The sequence below is a fragment of the Saccopteryx bilineata genome, chromosome 7 (assembly GCF_036850765.1).
Source record: "Saccopteryx bilineata isolate mSacBil1 chromosome 7, mSacBil1_pri_phased_curated, whole genome shotgun sequence".
Classification (NCBI taxonomy): domain Eukaryota; kingdom Metazoa; phylum Chordata; class Mammalia; order Chiroptera; family Emballonuridae; genus Saccopteryx; species Saccopteryx bilineata.
The window spans coordinates 49,643,417-49,663,896 of NC_089496.1; the positions used below are offsets into that span (position 1 = coordinate 49,643,417).

At 50.2% G+C, this 20,480-nt stretch overlaps 1 protein-coding gene across 2 annotated transcripts in view; it reads left to right on the forward strand.

The window, feature by feature from the left end:
• Positions 1-20,107, forward strand: part of BMPER (BMP binding endothelial regulator) — a 234,182-nt gene extending 214,075 nt beyond the window's left edge. For both annotated transcript variants that reach the window (XM_066239762.1, XM_066239763.1), the window contains 2 exons: positions 11,759-11,889; positions 19,625-20,107. In XM_066239762.1, coding sequence (XP_066095859.1) covers positions 11,759-11,889; positions 19,625-19,806 — 313 coding nt within the window. In that variant the 3' untranslated portion in view covers positions 19,807-20,107. The remainder of the gene's footprint in view (positions 1-11,758; positions 11,890-19,624) is intronic.
• Positions 20,108-20,480: the final 373 nt, after the last annotated feature.

Consider the following 20,480-nt stretch of genomic DNA (forward strand, 5'->3'; position numbering starts at 1 on the left):
GCCCATCTGCGTGGATGCATGGGTTTCTCCCTCCCCCGTGCGGACTGGCCGTGGTGGGAGTGGGGGACAGTCTGTCTGCTCTCCGGCGCTTGTCACCAGAACCCTGTGAGAGCGTGCACAAGGCAGGCAGGCAGAGCACAGGGAAAGATGGACAGAACCGAGGGCCGGGGCACTCACCGGGTAAGGGGCTGCAGGCGTTCTCTGCCTCCCCTGCCTGCTGCCCGTGGCTGGCAGAGCTCGTGGCCTGGGCTCCCCTGTGCGGGCACCTCTCCTGTCCCCGGTGTGCAGACATGAGCAGTGCCCTGGAGTACTACCCGAGGAGTCACCCCCTCTGCTGTGCGCCCCAGACTGTGGAAGCCCAGTGGAACCCCTTCTGTGGGCTGCCTGCTGCCTTGACCAGTCTGGCCCTGCCCCCCTCACACGCCGTCAGGAGTTGACAGCACGGTCCCCTTCCCCGCTGCCCTCCCACAGGGCCTCGCCAGGGCCTTGCAGACATTCAGTTAGTGTTTGCCCAATTGAGTGGAACCGTTTCAAAGAGGGTGTGTGCCCATCCTTGCCGGGGGGTAGAGATAGGATGAGACAGCTCACACAGAGGAGGGGCACGAAGATGTTCTGGGCGAAAGGCCCCCCTCATGTCTGGAAGGTCTGCCCAAGTGCGAACACCACCTAACTGTAAGGCTGGCTGCGCGCTGAGCATGTCCATATTGAGACACAGAGTCATAGAGCTCTGGTGGAGTGGAGACCCGGTCATTGTACCGAGGAGGCAGGAATCTGGCTAACGCTGGAGTCTTGCCAGTGCCTGGGGCCCCAGCTGTGTTGCCACCTGAGGTGGGAAAGAGGATGTTTCTCTCCTGCTTGTGTGAAAGGTCTATACTCTTTTGAGATTCTCTGTAAAATCAGAAGTACAGGGAGCTAGATGCGGAGCAAAGGTGAAACGAGATTCTACAGGAAGTGGAGAAGCTTAGGCTTTCCCCCACTGATGCTGCCCTGGGCCCGCCCTCCTGACTGCACCTCGGCTGGGCCCCCTTCCGGCTGCACCTCGGGTGGGCCCCCTTCTGGCTGCACCTCAGGTGGGCCCCCTTCTGGCTGCACCTCGGGTGGGCCCCCCTCCTCGCTGCCCCTGTCTAGGCTCTCAGGCCATGCAGGAATGGAGTGCACCAACCAGCCTTGTAGCTGTTTCACAGTAGGTGTGGCAGTGACGAAGTGACCGTGTTTAAGAGAAAAGTGATGGATTGTCTGACAAGTAGCCATTTTCATGTACTCTTTTTATCAGCCAGCCCCCCCACCCCCCAAAGAGCAAAGAGTAAGGAGCAGAGGAATGAGAATGAAGGTTACTTGACGCTCTAACTCTCGGCCACTAGAGGGGGGTGGTGACCAGGCTTCCCAGCTCCCTGGCTGGCTGGTGAGACATCCTTGCCCAAACTGAATAATGAGTTATCCTTCAAAGAGTGACATCTCAGCAAATACCTGTTCATCGTGGTGGCCAGCTCCCCCCTCCCACCTGTCTGTGGAGCCAGTGTTTTCTACTTGAGCAAAGAGAATTCACCTTTCCCAAGAGAAGTGATTCTAGCTGTTGGTGCTTCTAGTCTTTGGCTCCTTAAAAAGTCATCACCCTGGACACTGGGTAAAGGGTCCCAGCCCTAAGACATAAAATAACCATGGGCACAGAGGTCGTATTCTCCCCATATGGCCTGACAGGTGACCCCATCAGGAGAGAAGAGACTTCAGGTTCAGGGAATGCGTGATGGTCTGGTCTCAGCTCCAAGCAGGACGTGGCTCACAGCGAGCTTGAGGGACAGTCATCAGCATTGCTACCTCCAAAGGAGGTCTCTGTGTCCTCAGATGCCTCTGTGAGTCCACAACACCAGTCTCTAGCATGAAAACAATGTCTGAGGCTAATGACCATGTCGGGGATTTCTGCGCCAATGCTAGTTCGTGCTGTGTGGGTCACAGCATTTGCCTCCTGGGGCATGTTGTGAGTGTTAAAGCAGTCAGCACGGTGCAGTATCTGGAGAGTGTGTAGGTAAAAGTGTAGAGTCACTAGGTTTTGAATCAGAACTGTGTATGCGTGGACAGTGTGTTTACGACAGGAACTGGATGTGGGCAATTGGAAAAGGTTTGTCGTGAAAAATTATTACAATGTTTTGGTAGGCTGCTTTTTCCCACGTTCCTTTGCTGGTTGGATTTTTATCCTCGTCAAGGTGGGAGCAGCAGTTACAGAGGGGAGGACACCACGGACAGGAAGATGGGAGCCCCCGAGGTCAAGCGGGGGGCTCAGGAAGGTAACAGAAGAGTCATCTTTGGCACCTGCGTTCTGACTGGTTCCCTGTGACTTCAGGGGTCACACCTAAGAGTTCAGGTTGGAAATGATGAGAATTTCAATCCCTAGAAGGAAGAAATGTCTTAACAACAGACCTTTCAAGCTCTCCCGTGGGGAAAAGGAGGCCGTGTGATTGTCTGTCGGGGAGCTCTTTGTTTTGGTTTTTAATATTGGAGAAGAGACCACATGGCCATCACATCTAAGATCTGGTGATCTGGAAACTCGGTGCTTCGATTCGGGCTCCTCCCTTTGCCTGGAATTTCCTTTTCCTCATTTCCTCGTTCCCTCGTTCCCTCACGAAGCAAGCCTCCACTGGTCTGTCTGTGGCCGGCGAAACCGGACCTTGGTTTAGCAACCTCAGTACTCAAGTTGTGGCTAAGAATTCAGAAGCAAGACAGTAAGAGAAAGTTTATTTAGAAAGTCACAGAGGTAGGAAAAATGGGCTCAGGAAACAGGTTACAGAGGCCAAGGAAGTGCCCTTGGAGCTCAGGGGAGAGAGAAAGGCAAAGGTAATAGGACTGGGGGGCAGGGGAAGGGGAAGGGGGGGGAAAGGTGCCGGCGTGCCCCAAGAGGGAGAGCCACCTCGGTCCTCCGTCCTGAGGATGTTTATCTGGAGTTCTCAGGGGAGGATCCCAATAGAATATCCATCAGCTTTCCAGGTGTGTTATTTCTGGGTCATGGTCTCCATGGACTGGATTGGCACCAGCACAGGGGGCCATGTGTCCATGCAGCCGGTCCTGAGGTCAGCTGTAGCTTTGCTTATCTGGTTTTGCTACTTTTCTGGGCCTGGAGCCTCCATGTGTTTGATGAGGATCAGAACCTCCTTGCCCTGGGGGCTTGGTGCCTAAAGGCTATTGTTTGCTTTCCCTCTAAGGGGGTCTAACCCACATGACTAGCAACATGTTGGGAGGAACAGTCAGGGAGTCTGAACCGCATGACCAGAGATAGGCTAGAGGAGGAAGGGCCACCCTAAGGGTGAGGTCCTTGTTTCCCAGTTTTGCCCATTTCTAGGCACCTGGGGCTTTCCGCCCTGGTGACCTTTAGTGCCTGACCCATTGTCCTTGCTCTGCTCATGCCTAACTGCCTGCCACACTTCGAGACCCAGTTCCCATGTTCCTTCCCATGTCTCTGTGATTCCTTCTGGACACCCTGGCCTGCCCGCCTGGAATTAGTCCTAAGTATCTATTATAGTGGCTTCTTGCCTGTCATAGCCCTGAGGTCATCGGAACACTGGTTTTTAGTGTCTGTACTGCCTCTCTGTCGAGGTAGGTCCAGCTCTGTTCACCTCTGAGCCTCCATTAGTTCCTGAAACAGGGCCCCGTGAATTCGTTAGGCCACCGCACCTGCGTCCACGTGGGCACCGGTGAGGCCGGATTGCGGATGGGACCTGGCACACATACTATCCCACCGTTTCCTCAGACTGAGTCTGTGTGCCGTCCTGGCAACAGGGCAGACACAGGACCCAGGTTTAAGCAGGTGTTTCATACTGAACATTCTCACTAGCATGACCATTTCAGCGCAAAGGGGCCGGCCCAGGAAGGGTCTGGGGAGAGCAGCAGGGACACCCCGCTGGCTGGCTCTGTGGGCATGCCCCGCCCCTCATTCGCAACTGGCTGGCTCTGTGGGCGCGCCCCACCCCTCATTCTCAACTGGCTGGCTCTGTGGGCGTGCCCCGCCCTTCATTCACAACTGGCTGGCTCTGTGGGCATGCCCCGCCCCTCATTCGCATCTTGCTGGCTCTGTGGGCATGCCCCGCCCCTCATTCACATCTGGCCGCCCCTCACTCACAACTGGCTGGCTCTGTGGGCATGCCCCGCCCCTCATTCGCATCTGGCTGGCTCTGTGGGCATGCCCCGCCCCTCATTCACATCTGGCCGCCCCTCACTCACAACTGGCTGGCTCTGTGGGCATGCCCCGCCCCTCATTCGCATCTGGCTGGCTCTGTGGGCATGCCCCGCCCCTCATTCGCATCTGGCTGGCTCTGTGGGCATGCCCCGCCCCTCATTCACATCTGGCCGCCCCTCACTCACAACTGGCTGGCTCTGTGGGCATGCCCCGCCCCTCATTCGCATCTGGCTGGCTCTGTGGGTATGCCCCGCCCCTCATTCAAAATGAGGTCAAACCACCTCAGGCCAGGATTCCGAGGGTTAACATATACGTGATTTTTAAAAATATATATATAGTCTCTTGGTAGTTAAACACACGGTGTCCGCCCAGGTGGGACTCTGTCTCCAGTACCCTCTGTCCCCACCCCTGACCCCCAGGCACCAGCAAGCCTGCGATGCCTTCACTTGTGTCTGTGAACTAACCAGGTTCGTGCAACAAGGAAAGCCATGTGACCCTCGCATGTCTTCTGGTCAGCCCTCCAGCCCCCATTCTGTTGTCGCCCTCCAGGAAGCTGACCCCTAGACTGCGCAGCGTTGTCCAGCCAGATGCCTCCTGGTGGCAATCGCTCTGGCTCCGAGCCGGGGCTGGCCACTGTCATGCCTGGCTGGCCCTTCTGTGCTCCCAGAGGAGGTGTGGTGGGTTCCCCGCGGCTCAGCCATTGTCTGCGCAGCAGAGGTGGGAGCCCCTGCCTCTCTCTGACAGGGTGGCCCTCGCGCCAGAGAGAGCAGAGGGAGAACCGCTCATGTGCTGTTGCTAGGGAGCGGAGAGGTGTTTGATGTTTTGATTCTAGCAGCGTGGCAGGCTTGCCTTTTTGATAACAGGAAGATCTATCAGTTATTCTTACAATATTGAATGTGCTTTCCTGAAAATGTGTCCTTAAAGCAGAATTCTCTCCTCCAATCATTTCAACCATTCATTAAATTAAAAAAAAATATGTGTATATCTTCTTAGTTACGGGAGAGTAGTACAAGAAGTTGAGAATGGAAATGACAGCAGAAATGTTCCGGTAGAAACGGTGGAGGTCTGAGGCTGCTGTGGCCAGCAGCGATCTGGCAGAGTCACAGCCGTGTCGTGCAGCCGCCAAGGAGTCTTGGAAAGGTCGGGCTCCGTGCCCTTCCAGCATCCACGTCTGACTTTCCGACCCCCGGAAGCTGAGCAGAGATCATGAGGCCATTCTCATCCACTCTCCGGATGATTCACTGACTGTTTCCTGGGCTGTGCTCGGCTGCATGGGCAACATGCCGTCGTCCCCACTAATAGGATGAGGTGGTTAGGACTCAGAGGGTCTGCAGGAATAAAGGTATGGAGAAGACAGGACCCAGTAAGAAGGCACTAACTTTTCTTGGGGCAGTCAGAGAGCACCACGTAGGAACCTCAAACTGAGTCTCAAAGCCTAGGCATGGGATTTTTCCAATGGAAAGTCAAGGAAGCACAGTCAGGGTGGGAACAGCCTGGGGAAAGGAAGCCTGTGGGTAAGAGGACATCCCCAGGCTGGGGTAAAAGAATGAGTAGGGAAGAATGAGGGATGAGCTAGACCACTAGGGACCTGGCATGTGAGGCCAGGACATTCGTACTTTGTAGGTGCCCAGTAAGAAAGCAGGATGGACTTGATCTTAATAATCTCTCTGCATTGGCTCTGGCTGGTGGCTCAGTGGATACCATGTCAGCCTGGTGTATGGATGTCCTGGGTTTGATTCCCAGTCAGGGAACACAGGAGAAGCAACCATCTGTTTCTCTCCCATTCCCCCTCCCCCTTTGCTCCCTCTTCTCCTCCCATAGCCAGTGGCTTGATTCAAGAGTGGCCCTAGGTGCTGAGGATAGCTCCATTGGAGCGCATCAGCCTCAGGTGCTAAAAATAGTACAGTACTCAAGCATTGGCCCCATATGGCGTTGCTGGGTATATCCTGGTCAGGGTACATGCAGGAGTCTGCCTCACTATCTCCCCTCCTCTCACCCCCCCAAATCTCTCTGCACCTATAAATCCCTCTGGGAGGGGGATGATGAGGAAAGAATGGTTTCCCAACATAGATGGAGCTGCAATCGTTGTACCAGACCCAGTAGAACTTTCTGCAATGCTGGAACAGTTGTACATCATCCCTGTTCAATATTGTGGCCACAAGCCACACGTGGCCATTGAAAAAAAGTGGCTAGTGAGGGAATTTATTTTTAAATTTATTTAAGTATAATAAACACATTCCCATTTAAGTGGCTCCCTATGGGTAGGGGCCACTGTCTTAGAGCTTTGCAGGAATCAGTGATTAGAACTTGATGGTGGGGGGCAGATATTTGGGGCTCCCCTACAGACAAATTGTGATGAATTGACTTAAGGGAGCAGCCTGACCACAGGTCAGTTCTGATACCAGAGTCACGCTGGCTGCTATGAGGACAGGCCTTGTATGTGACACGAGACACACACACATAAATAATTAGAAAAGGGAGGCGGTTGGTGTGTGACAGTGTGTAGCCATGGTGGCACCACAGGGCCTCTCTGGGACCCTCCTCTCACTCTTGGCACCCTCTTTCCGTACATCTGCCCAGAGCCCCGCAGAACGAGAGTCCAGCCTGCCCCTCTGTGCTGTCGGGACAGATGCTGGGAGCAGGGGAGGTAAGCCAGAAAGTCGTTTCTAGACGCAGTAATTATAGCCAGCGAGGATGGAGAGAGTGCTGTAGAGGGGTCACCTGGGCAGGGCTCCTTACCCAGAGAGCTTTCCCAGAAAGGCCCAAAGCAGGGCAACCTATGTCTTCCCACTGGAGCGGTGAGCAGCCGTGTTTCCTGACAGAGATTCGCCATCAAAGCAGGGCGTCCTTGATAGAATAATCCCATGGAAGCACAGAAACCCAAGCCACCCAGCCCAGTAACTACCAAGAGTGATAAAACTCTGCCACTTATGCTGTAAAAGGAATATAAATGCACAGTATTGGTGCATTCGGCTCGAGGAAGGACAATGGCCTTCCGTTAACATATAAAAATTCAACTCCACTGAGCCATCAGTTAGGTCTTCCTCATACTGCGTTATTAAGTGCGATAAACAGAAATCGAACATTTAAACAATAATAGTTTCACCTCCTTCTGAAATTTGAAGTACATTTGGAGATGTTTCTTTTCTCTCAGTAAATTTCTGTAACCAGCAGAAGCATGCGTAAGTATTCCACTACCCGTTCCGTCCATCAATGTCAAGTTCACAGCATCGGGGCACCGGGGAGGCGAGGTCTGGGGGTACCACACCGAATCATAGCCCATGTCCTGAGGCCTCTGATACACAGGCTGGGGAGATTTCAGCTGATGAAATATTTACTCAGATGTACAAACTGCAAAATTAGGGGAAATTCTAATTTTCTCCCATTCTTTAGTCCTTTATTTCTCACTCCCGGTCCTGAATTCTGATGTGATTTTTAATACGTTCTGTGTTCTTGTAGTCGCTGCTTCAACACTGCACTGTGATTTATGTTTTTAGAAAAGTGCTATGTGTTCAGTGTAGAAAATACAGACCAGGAGGGAATAAAAGAACCACAGCACCCTCCCCCCACCCTGCCACCACTTAGAGTTGTCTGTTATGAACGTTCTTGCAAATCTGTGTTCAGTGATTCTTGTTTGCTGTGGCCGACCACACAATATTGAACACAGTTTTGCTTTCTTTTTCAATTAAGATTTCCTGAATGTTTCCTCATATTTTAAAATACATTTCCAAGACATCACTGTAATATCTGTAGAATATTTCATTGTAGCAGTCACCTAAATTTATTTAACTAGACCCCCATGGTAGGCAATTTAGGTTTCTGTTTTGTTTTGTTTTTGTTTTTTTTGGTTTTTGTTTTTCATTTTAAATAGCATCTGATGAAAACCCCTACACTTAAAGTTCTTGTCCGTATCTATTACTGTTTATATAGGTGTCATTTCCCAATCAGAGGATGAAAACCTTTCTCAGGGCCTTTTATAAATGTTGCCGAACTGCTCCCTAGCAAGGCCTTCTAATGTATTTGTTGAGTGTGGGTGCTGAGATCAGAAAGACCAGTTACAGTCCTGGTGTTGCACTCTGTCTGTGACCTTGGCCAAGGGGTTAACCTCTCCAGCTTCAGTTTCCCTGTCTGTCAACCGCGCCCACAGTGAGACCCCGCCCCTCTCCCCGGCTGTGTGGGACAAATGGGATAGCCGTGTAAAGGCTGACGACAGCAAGACGCTGGACGTAAGAACTGACTGTTTTTGCCCGTCTGCCAGCACCATTTGGGCCATTTATTCTGCATTCCCTCCCGATCCCTGGGCAAAGTTTTGTGTAAGAATCATCAACTTGACAAGTGAAAAATGACATCTTGTAGTTTGAACTTTTGTGACAAAATACATCTTTCAAGCCTTCAAAACAATGAGAAATATTTCAAGCAAAGGGCTGGCTTTGACAAGCGGGTTCATCTCCGATGTCATGTCTCATGAGTGCCGAGTCATCAGATCAGCTCCAGTCTTCTCAGTGTTCCGGGGTAGATACGTTACTGATTGTGGCTGAGGACGCAGGCAGTCCAGTGGGGTGGGGCACGTGTACCAAGTGATTGTTAAATATGTGCCGAAAACACCTTCACTCGACACTCTCGATGAATTGGATTTAACTGTGCATAATCTGTTTTAAATTGTATTATTAGCTTCCTAAGACAACCAATAGAAACAAAGAGAAAGACATTCACCAACAAGACTTTCACTCAGACGGATTCCATTTTACTTGTTCACTGTCAACACGCTTTTATATACTTCTCACAAAAATTAGGGGATATTTCAAAATAAATACGAAGCAATAAAAATAAAAAAAAGAAGTAGGCCCTGGCCAGTTGGCTAAGTGGTAAAGTATCGGCCCAGCGTGTGGAAGTCCCAGGTTTGATTCCTGGCCAGGGCACACAGGAGAAGCACCCATCTGCTTCTCCACCCTTCCCCCTCTCCTTCCTCTCTGTCTCTCTCTGCCCCTCTCGCAGCCAAGGCTCCATTGGAGCAAAGTTGGCCTGGATGCTGAGGGTGGCTCCATGGCCTTCGCCTCAGGTGCTAGAATGGCTCTGGTTGAAGCAGAGCAACGCCCCATATAGGCAGAGCATCGCCCCCTGGTGGGCATGTCAGGTGGATTCTGGTCAGGTGCATGCGGGAATCTGTCTGTCTGCCTCCCCCTACTTCTCACTTTGGAAAAAAAAAAAGAAGCATTTGACATCAGAAAAGCAACCAGACACATCAAAGAAAGTTGCTTGATTATGCAAATGAGATGCACAACCACCTTTTATTTTATTGGGGGAAAGGCACTATATAGAAAGGCTGAAAGTACTGGGATATCTGCATGGGTCCCCTGACCCCCTCGTTTTTGTGAACAGTCATGGTAGCTGTGTTTTCAAATCAGAGGCAGCATGTCCTCCTGTCAAGACGGGCTCATTTCCATAAAAGACTGCCATTTCTCCAAGCCCACTCGGTGCCTTTCCATTCATGTCATCTCAAGGGTTTGTGGTCAAAGGGAAGAGATCCACACACCCTGTCGGCCCGGGAAGGGGGCAGGTGACGCGTGTCTCCTGGGAAGCGAAGTAGACATGGGATTAGACAAGCGATCCTGGGGCAGCCGCAGGTGGCACTGTGAAGTCTGAGCTTGTCCTGATGGGTGTGGGCTAGTTTGAAATGACAACTGAGACAACAAACGGAATGGTGGCGAGGCCGGCTCCTACTCAGACGGTGGAAAGGGCCGACTTTATGTGGCTTTTCCTGGAAGTCTGGGGCTCCACACGAATTTAAAGACATAGCACGCTGGGTCTTATACCAAAAAGGATTGGCCAACGAACGTGATTTTGCAGGATTTCTGTGATGCTCTGGGGAGAAGCTATTAAAGAAATGCAGCTTTGGTGATGATAGGGTGGGACGGCAGCGATGTTTCTGCCCTGATTGTTGTGTCTTAAGCATCTGTCATCGAATGAGCTCTCACTTGGTGAAGGGGAGCAGGCTCTCTGGGTTTCAGATTTGTTCCTCTCTTGTCTGTTTGTTCATGTTCCCCGCGGCTCTGACCTCGAGCGCTGGGGCTGCGATCACTTTGAGGGTCCACGGTGAATCTGTCAACCTTTCAGTGTGGTTTCTGCCGTTCATTCTCGCTCAGAGCAGGGGGTGCGCCAGCTTCTGCACAGAGCCGGCTGGCGGCTCTCTCTGATCAGGTGCACAGACATGCCCCACCAAGAGAAAACGGTGACCTACTAACATTGGATGACTGTGCCCTGATCCCTTTTCAAGATCCTCTGTGTTTTTTGTCAGCTTGAGTGACGTTCTGTTAAGGAAGGACTTTTGCTGAGAAAGACTTTGACAAAGGAAGGGTAGTTGAATATTGTTGACCTTGGGAGCCTCTTGAATAAATGTCAAGTCCAAATTGTTAGGCAGTGGCCTTCCTGGAAGGTGAAGAGGAGAACAGTGGCATGGTAAGATGTTAAAAAAAAAAAAAAAGAAAAGCGCTAGTCTCAGAGTTAGGAGATATAATTTAATTCACTCTTTTGCCCTTTATTTATGTGACTTTGGATGTGTCTATTCATTTATAAAATGACCTCTTTGTTCATCAGACAGAGACTATCCAATGTCCTATTCCCCCTGACGTGAGGACTGCACTTTGCAAACTGTACTATTAAACGTACCAATGCAAGGTCGTTCTCGTGTCCCTGAGGTTGGCCTGTTTCAAGTTTTAAATTTTGTTAGTTTGCTTCTAAAAACATCCCCGTTTTCCCCATGTCCTGGCGAGTTGTCCCCCGGGTTCAGAGTTGAGCTAAGGACACCTTGGTCCAGCCCTCTTTTATCCTTTAGTCCAATGAGGGGCCTGAAAGTTTTGCTTTGCATGGGATTTGTCATGCTACATTTAAAAAAAAAAAAATGGCGTTAGTGTTTCTGAAAAGGCTGAGGTTGAAGAGATCACCGTGAGGTTTTTGTGCTTCCCCTTGGTCACCACCACTGCTGTGGTGTCAGAGCTGCTGTCCCTGTGTCAGAGGGACAGCACCTTCAGAGGTGGCTGTGTTCTAAGAGCTGCGTTTCCGACAGGACAACACTAGGCACACGTGGCTGTCTGCATCTAAGTTAATTAAAATGAAAGCAAGTACAGCCGAGATGAAATTTCTTAGCTGGAGATCGTCTGCACAGGGCAAGTATATATAAATACTTGATTTCTATATCATGAATATAAAGAAAATGATGTCAAATTAAAAAAATCAAATAAAGTAAAAACATGTGGGTCCTTAGTCACCGTACATAGACTCCTGGTGCTCAGTCATCAGACAGAGGCAGCGGCTGCTGACCTCGGACAGTGGAGAGTACAGGCCGTGTCGGTCACTGCAGGAGTTACACTGGACAGTCCTGCTCCTGAAGGAAGGGAGTGTCGAAGCATGTTGCTCAGAGGTAGTCTGCCGTGGTTCCCTGCAGAATTTTTACACTGTTTTTAAGTTTCCAACCTAAAACAGTGACCTTGACCAGCCGGTCAAGGATCCCCGTTCACCCACTCACCCCTTGCCGCAGGTCACATGTAGGGTGTCTGATGTTTTTAAATGTTTCCTTCTTTCCGTTGGTTCCCGTAGGTCCTGCGTGACAGACATGTGTGAATGCCCAGTCCATAAAAACTGTTACTGCGAGTCCTTCCTGGCGTACACCCGGGCGTGCCAGAGAGAGGGCGTCGGCGTCCACTGGGAGCCTCAGCAGAGCTGCGCAGGTGAGAGGCCGCGGTGGGTGCCCCGCCACCGGAAGTTCACGGCAACGCCCATGACAGCGCCCACGACAGCACCCACGACAGCAGCGGAAGACACTTGCTGACGTGAACGGCCACATCCCTCCTTGGCCAAAGGGCTTCCCACTCGATAAAACACAGGGGCTTCCCGCTGGGGGCAGGATAGGAAGCACGTAAGAGAAATGCTTTGTGACAAGCACATTTGAATGATTTAAGGATTTCCACTGTCACAAAATCCTCCCAGCCTTGAGCTACCAGCTGGGTGTGCTGAGCAGAGGAAGTCACGGCTGTGGCTTAGGGTCTGTGTGGGATGAAGGAGGGTCAGGACCATTCCCGCCATTTAAGTGTGGGTTTTGTTGTTTTTTGTTTTGTTTTGTTTTGTTTTTAGAGACAGAGATTGTAATACAAAACGTAGCAGAATGTTTTTTTTTTCCTTTTGAGATAGAGTTCTCTAATAGTTGTTATAGCAATTTGATCTCAGGCAAGCTAATTAGCTAATTTGAGATCTGTGAAATGGACATCTGTTCATCTAAGAAATGCCGCCTGCAGAGTGGCCCAGTACTGGGCATCATGCTAAAGCTTCTTCTCTCAGACCAAGCATGACGGTGGGTACGTTGGTGACTTGGATGACTCTATCCCCCTGAGTTTCTGGCAGTACAGACAACACTAATAATGCTACACTAAGTCCTCGCTCAGCATGTCGCTGTGATGAAGAAGAGACAGAGAGGAAAGCTACAGAAAGCAAATGGAGAGGGCGTGGGCTGTTTCGGCCGTTGTGGTGACGACCATGCTGGTGGCTCGGGTTAAGACAGAGGCCCCGTGTGGGGGAGAACAAGACCGTCCGGAGATAGTTTGGAATTTTACACTAAGGTCTACTATGCGGAGGTATAAGCGTTAGTGATGGGTACGTGAAATTTCTAGAAGAGTGTGTCCAACTCAGATGCTCAGTCTGTGGCAGCAGCTGCTGCTATTTAGATTTGGAGATGAGGTGACTGAATATGTGTGACTTCCTTCAAGGGTTAGCACATGTTTTTCTGCAAAGGACCAGGTCTGCCTGGAATGAAGGAGACTGGAGTTTGCCGCGTCACCCTGGGGCTCAGGACCGCAGCTCGGACACTGAGGAAGGCGGCGGTGCACGGCCTTGCTAGCTGATAGTCTCTGTGGGTGGAGGACAGGGGTGCTCATCTGGCTGGAGGAGGGGTCCAGCAGAATTGTCTGGAAGCTGGGTTGTCAGTGTGTGGGCATCTTGTTTACTTAGACCAGTGGGTCTCAGTTTCCCTGGACATTGGAGTCACTTTGAGAGCTTAAAAAAAACAACAACAACCAAAAACCCCAGCCAAAACCCAGAAGCTAATGCCTGGGCTCCGCGCCCTGGAACCTGCTCTAAGTAGCCTTGTGTGTCTTTTAAAGCCCTCAGGGGGTTCTGACCCGCAGCCAGAGTTGAGACCACTGAGTTCATCTGAGGGCATGCCCAGGTGGCTCTGGGGGAGCAGGCAGTCCGGCGTTTGGGGGTTTCTGAAGCTTCCTCACAGCTGCCCTGGATGCAGGCAGAGGCCGTGTCCTTGGGAAGCACCAGGGCCCTTTGATCTCCCCTGTCTTCCCGTTAGGATTTGCTCTCTCCTTTGCAAACCCAGCCCAGTCTCTCTGTCAGAGTTCCCTTTCCGCAGCGAGCGCCTCTCCATCGGTGCTGCCCGCATCTCCGAGGCGTATTGAGCCGATAAAAATAGCTCCCGGGAAGGTGTGCAGAGGCTCCCAAGGGAGAGAGGGAACGGTTTCCCTCCTCCCCAAAGCGCCAGTGCAGGGTGTTTAGGGAGAAGGTCCCTTCAGCCCGTCTCCAGCAGTCCTTCTTCTCTATTTTGAGTCCTTCTTCTCCCAAATCAACCAGAAAATGAATAAAATATACGGAGTCAAGCCCGATCCACCTGCCCTGGTGTCAAGGCAGGCTCAGCAGAACTTCGTTAATTTTATTAGCTGTGGTGGCACTGCCGCAGAAATTGTATTAGATACAGAATCTGTGACCCCTTCCTGGCCCAGAGCTATATTTAGCAGCACTTCAGCGCACACATCGAATTTGAAGACTGCACATTTCATGTCAGCATCCTGATTGCCAGGGTGAATCTCAGGAGCTAAAATTACTTTTCCTAATGGAAACGGAATATGGCGCCTGAAAGGTTCCATTTACACCTTACAATTATGGACCCATCTGAGTGAAGTATAACTCCATCAATGTGTGGTTGCAGGGGAGATTTTCACATACACACACACACACACACACACACACGCACACTCACACACTATGATCTTCTGCAAGTTCACAGCTAGTGCATGAAAAATTTACACAGATTGGCCGTATCTCTCTGCAGATTCATTTCCGAGTCATCGGAATTCTGAAGACTATAAGAATACCCTTGTCTCATTCTTAGCTCCTGAGGAAGAGAAATGTTCCAGAGTAAAAAGCTGGGAGGTTGAACAAATAAGAAGCCAGCCAGGCTCGAAACTCGGAATTAACGAGGGACTCCCCCGTGCAGACAGGGTTTTGACAATAAAGTGACCACCGACACAGAAGTATACACCCGCCGGCAGTGGTAGGAAGGACGAGTGGACCTCCAGTTTAGCATATGAATGACCAAATACAATACAGTGTGCCAGTTCTATAACAGGCTAATAATGACAATTTATATTCATAGTTACCATTTTCTCAGCACCTCCTTGCCCAGAAGGCTACATTAGTATGGTTATTACATTTTATCAGTTTAAATCCACATTGTAATCTATTCGGTAACATTCTATTACCCACGCTTTACTGGTAAGGATACATTGAAGCTTAGATTATTTAAATAATTTTCTAAAAGTCTCAGATCTAGAAAAGAAGAAAGTTGGAAATTGAGCCCAGGCCAATTTGCTGTGAAGCCTCTGTTCTTGATCATTAGGAGAACACAGATTAGCAAGAGCATTGTGAGCAAAAAATATATTTCCATATGAATGTGCATTTATTTGTACATTTATACAATCATCAACTAATTTATCCCAATATTTATTGTAGATATTTCCAGTTCCTATTTGTTTTTTCCTTAGCTTCGATATTGTTACTTGGTGCCTTCTGAGTCTGTAACGTTGTTACAACCTTGCTCCAGGACATCCTACTTGGCCCTCCTAGCAGACTTTCTGCCACCTGCCACGGCTGACCCTCACTGTCACTGCAATTTCAGTGATAATTTTATGAGTGGGGAAGGCGCTGGGGTATGCAAAGTGGTCTGTGTGTTTCTGAAGCCCCTCGGGTGCCTGCTGGGTTCTGTGAGCCGTTTCGTCTTGTTTTATCGAAACACTCGAGGAGGTTCTAGCCTCTCTGTGTCCGTCTTACACTCACGGAGCTTTTCCTCGGCTGGCTGGATGCCTCCTTGTGAAAGTTTAGGAGATAAAGTCGCTGTGACCGTCAGCACCCCGTAGCGGGGCATGGAGACAGCTGAGTTACAGGGGGCACAGAGACACACTAATTGCACTTACTGATAAAGCCAACACAGAGTGCTTGTGTGGGCTGCCACATAAGGTGACACGCAATGATATTTGTGTACATTTACACAGTAACTAAGTTGTGTGCCCCTTTGAGGAGAAATATCGGCCAACTCTAACTGTGCTTTGGGTGTTTCCTGGGGTTTTTCTTCCCTAATATTAAACCAAATGAATTCTTTTTAAATGTGTATGTCCAAATTGGATCACATTCATGTCTTAAAAATTATCACATTTGCCTTTTGTAAGTTTAGGGAAAAAATTGGATTCACAGAAGGGCAAACCAGGTCCATGTCACCACTAACTTCCCCTAGAATCCTCTAAAAGTTGCGTCAAATTGAAGGCACATACCCTGGCCGGTTGGCTCAGTGGTAAAGCATCGGTCTGGCGTGCAGAAGTCCCAGGTTCTATTCCCAGCCAGGGCACACAGGAGAAGCGCCCATCTGTTTCTCCACCCCTCCCCCTCTCCTTCCTCTCTGTCTTTCTCTTCCCCTCCCGCAGCCGAGGCTCCATTGGAGCAAAAGATGGCCCGGGTGCTGGGGATGGCTCCTTGGCCTCTGCCCCAGGCGCTAGAGTGACTCTGGTAGCAACAGAGTGACGCCTTGGATGGGCAGAGCATCGCCCCCTGGTGGGCAGAGCATCGCCCCCTGGTGGGCGTGCCGGGTGGATCCCGGTCGGGCGCATGCGGGAGTGTGTCTGACTGCCTCCCCGTTTCCAGCTTCAGAAAAATACAAAAAAAAAAAAAAAATTGAAGGCACATTCAATTGTATCACCCCCAGTGAAATCTCCCCTGAGACACCCCCGTGCCCAGGCGGCAGCCCCTGCCTCCTCCTCTGCCTCCGTCTCCTCTCCCTCCTCCGAGTTCACACCTCCTCCGCTCCAGCCACAGAGCACCCCCTGACCGAGCCGGGGCACCACGCCCTTTCCCCACCACTGCCTCTGCTCCGTCTGCTCCCTCCACCTGGGAAACTCCCGCCATGGTCTCTCTACTCACCTGTGAAGACCTAAGTGGGATCCATTCTCTGGTCTTCCTTGACCCCAACCCCCTGAACGTTGAGCTGACGCCTCTCTCTCTTCCCTTGTCCCTTGCTCCTGTGGCACATCCTGCATTTTATTAAGAATCTGGTCACAGCCCTGGCCGGTTTGGCTCAGCGGTAGAGCGTCGGCCTGGCGTGCGGGGGACCCGGGTTCAATTCCCGGCCAGGGCACATAGGAGAAGCGCCCATTTGCTTCTCCACCCCCCCCCTTCCTCTCTGTCTCTCTCTTCCCCTCCTGCAGCGAGGCTCCATTGGAGCAAAGATGGCCTGGGCACCTGGGATGGCTCCTTGGCCTCTGCCCCAGGCGCTAGAGTGGCTCTGGTCGCAACAGAGCAACGCCCCGGAGGGGCAGAGCATTGCCCCTGGTGGGCGTGCCGGGTGGATCCCGGTCGGGCGCATGCAGGAGTCTGTCTGACTGTCTCTCCCTGTTTCCAGCTTCAGAAAAATACAAAAAAAAAAAAAAAAAGAAACTGGTCACATGTCACCTTCCACTTTGTGGTTGTCAGCCCAGACTCCGGTAACTGGAGGTCAGAAAAGACATGATTGACATTTGATTCCCTGGCCTAAGAAGATGCTTAGATACTACACAGAAGACACTTTCTAGATGTTTATTGACTTAGTGTGAATTGCACTGGAGATGATAATGATCTGACGAAAGACATCTTTTTGTTCTTCATTTCCTACATTCTATTTTCTACCCGTAGATTGGGAGGGAAGTATCGGTGTTCAGTAGTCAAAGGTAAGATGTCACAGGAGAGCGTTAGTAAGTTAAATGGTAGAGCCAGAATGAGAGGTCAGCCTGTGGTGGTACAGTGGATAGAGCGTTGGCCCGGAATGCTGAGGTCACTGGTTCGAAACCCTGCACTTGCTCAATCAAAGCACATACAACCAGTAAGCCATAAACAACTAAAGTGGAGCAACTATTAGGTGATACATTTCGTTTCCCACCCCCTCCTACCTGTAAAAGCAATAAATAAAATCTTTAAAAAAAAAGAAAAGAAAAAGGAGAGGTCAGGGAGTCTGTGGGAGCGTCGGTGTCTATAGTGAGAGGAGAGGAAAGAACACGGAGGAAGGCGGAAGTCCGCCGAGTTCTCACGCTGGAGGCGTCTTGGTGAGGGGTGAGGGGGACCCAGGTGTCTGAGGGCAAAGTGAGCTGAGACATCCCGGAAGCGCACAGTGGAAAACGAGCAGAGAGCCTGCCACGGGGAAGCCACAGTGGGGACTGGGGGGCTGGGGGACGGCCGGCCGCCGTTAGGGTTGTTAGGGTTAAGTCATCGTCCAATAGGTACTAGTGTTTGCTGGGCTGCCCCTCGGTGCTCGGCCCCGCGCCAGAACTTTGGGTCGTGGGAGACAAGGGTTCTGACCCGCAAAAGCCCAGGTCTCTGCGGTTCACTGTCTTTGACCAGGGAGACTTGTCAGAGTGGTCCTCGGAATTTTTAAATCTAGAGCTGCCTGGGTGTTACCTGCAGACCCACAGCAAAAACCTTTAGGGAATGAGGCTTAGGAATATGGGGCAAAATTAGGTTTATAGTTGTTTGATTGGAAAGTAATACAATGATTAGTAAATAATAGTACACGGATAAACTCTATTTTGCGTACTCACAACTGTAAACCTACTTTTGTCCACCCTTTATATCTTTTTAAAAGATACTCAGGGGACACTCTGGATGTCTCTGATTAAGAACTACAGTTGCAACTGTAATTGTGGGATTGAAACAAGAGAAGAGCCATGGTGTGAAAATGCTGTGGAAGGCAGAGGGGGGAAGGGAGCCGCCCGAAGGAGGTCACACGGCTTCACAGCTTGGAGAACGATGTGCTCGTGAAGAGCATCAGAACTGATGAGAATAGATTCATATTTCAGAGCTCTCTTAACTGTGGTGAGAGGGGAGAGAGAGAGAGAGAGAGAGAGAAGACAGGACCGTGAGTCTCGGAGGTAATTTGCCAGGAAATAAGTCAAAGAAGCTCGAGAGAGAAAGGTGATCAGCAGATGTTAGCCCGAGAACCAGGGGAGCTCAGTGGTGGGAACCGGTTCCGGAAAGCAGTAGTTGAGGAAGACGGGTCGACCCCTGGCAGAGGAGCCGGATAAAACGACCGCAGGCTCCCCTGTGAAGTTTGGAGGTCAAAGGAAGGACCTTTCCTCTGGTCAAAGGTCAGAGAAAGTCTGATAGAGACTAGGGGAATGTGTATTCAGAATGTGGACTTGCTGGGTCATACGATAATCCCGTTTATACTTGTTTAAGGAATCTCCACCCTGTTTCCCGCAGTGGCTGTCCTCATGGCGCTGCCAGCAACGGGGCACGAAGTTCCCTTTTCTTTGCTCCACGTCCTCGTCCTCGCCAACACTCGTTTGTTGACGTGTTGACGACAGCCCTTCTGACAGCGTGAGGTGGTAGCTCATTGTGGTGATTGTAATTTGCGTTTCTTTGATGATTAGTTGTGTTGAGCGTCCTCTCATATGTCCCCTGGCCTTTGGCATGTCCTCTTTGGAGGAGCGCCTATTTAGGTCCTTTGCCCATTTTTTAATCGGCTTGTTTGTTTTTGTATGGGTTTTTTGTTTGTTTGTTTGGTGTTGAGTTGTTTAAGTTCTTTATAAATTTTGAATATGAACTCCCTATCTGGTGTATTTGGTTTTACTCTTACACTTACTTGCCTCTACATTGATTAATTTCATATTTCGCATAATGAAAATATGATTACAATATGTAACACATTTTCAATATCCTTGGTAGGTTTTTCCCTGTCCGTGCAGCCGTGCAGATTTGAATATTGGTGTGGTTGCACAAAATGTTTGCATTCGTCATGGCCCAATTGCCTGAAGGGCCCCGGAGTTAATTTTTTACACTATTATCAATAACTAAATAACCTTATTAAAGATTTTCGTGTAGCTTTACTAATGTGTAGCTTGTCTTATCTGAGACTGGAAAGCTTTCATTGTATTTTATTTTGAAGTTTACTGGCCCAGCAGGTGGTCCTTTGAGGGTTTTTTTTTTTTTTTTAGCTGCCAGTGATGCCCAGGGTGTGTGAGGAATGGCGGGTGTTGGTTACTCCTTTGTTAAAATGCAGAAGGGAACGGACTGATGCAGTGAGCGACGTGAGCCTGCACAGTGGCACCCAGCGCGGGTGAGTCCGTGAGGCTGCATCTCCGCCTCTCACCTTCGTCCCCTCCTTTCTTCCAGCCACCCAGTGTAAGCACGGCGCTGTGTACGACACCTGCGGCCCAGGATGCGTGAAGTCCTGCGACAACTGGAACGAGATCGGTCCGTGCAACAAGCCGTGCGTGGCGGGGTGCCACTGCCCGGCGAACCTGGTCCTTCACAGGGGACGGTGCATCAAGCCAGTCCTGTGTCCTCAGCGGTGACCTTGGTTCAGCAGCTTAAGACTTTGAAACCTGGTGTCCTTGACACCGAAGCGGAAGAGCCAATGAAGGACTCCAGTCTCCGGGTGCCGACTCTGCCACCACACACAGAGTATATATGTGTACATATAGAGATATAGAGATATATTCAGAAACACTGCATCATTTATATAAACTACAGGTGGATTATTATATGTATATTTTTTGCTATAAGACATGTATGGTTTCTAGAATCCTAGTCTGTAAGCCGTTGGAGACATTGTATAAATGAACCAGGTGTTTTTAATTTAATAAAGCAGCATGCAGACACATTGGATGGCTCTCACATCATATTCAGCTGTCATTTTAAAGGAAATTTTCTAATAATAATAATAATAATAAAACCTAAATTGCCTGCCTGCATTAACTGGAGCTTTGCATCGGGATTTGCAGTTGAGTGAGAAACGTGTTTCTCCGGAGAAGGTCAGGTTTATCGAGGGCCATGTCATGGTTCCAAAGGAAGGGACATGGAGAGATGGCCGGTGATTGGTGACAGGCTCTAATGGTGCATGGGGAGCCCAGCCCAGCGGGTTAGACTTTACGGGGCCTGATATTATTTCTCGAACTGATTGGCTGGTTGCCAAGAAATATATGGCTGTTACTAGAGCATAACCAAAGAATCAAATGTCTTCTCGCCA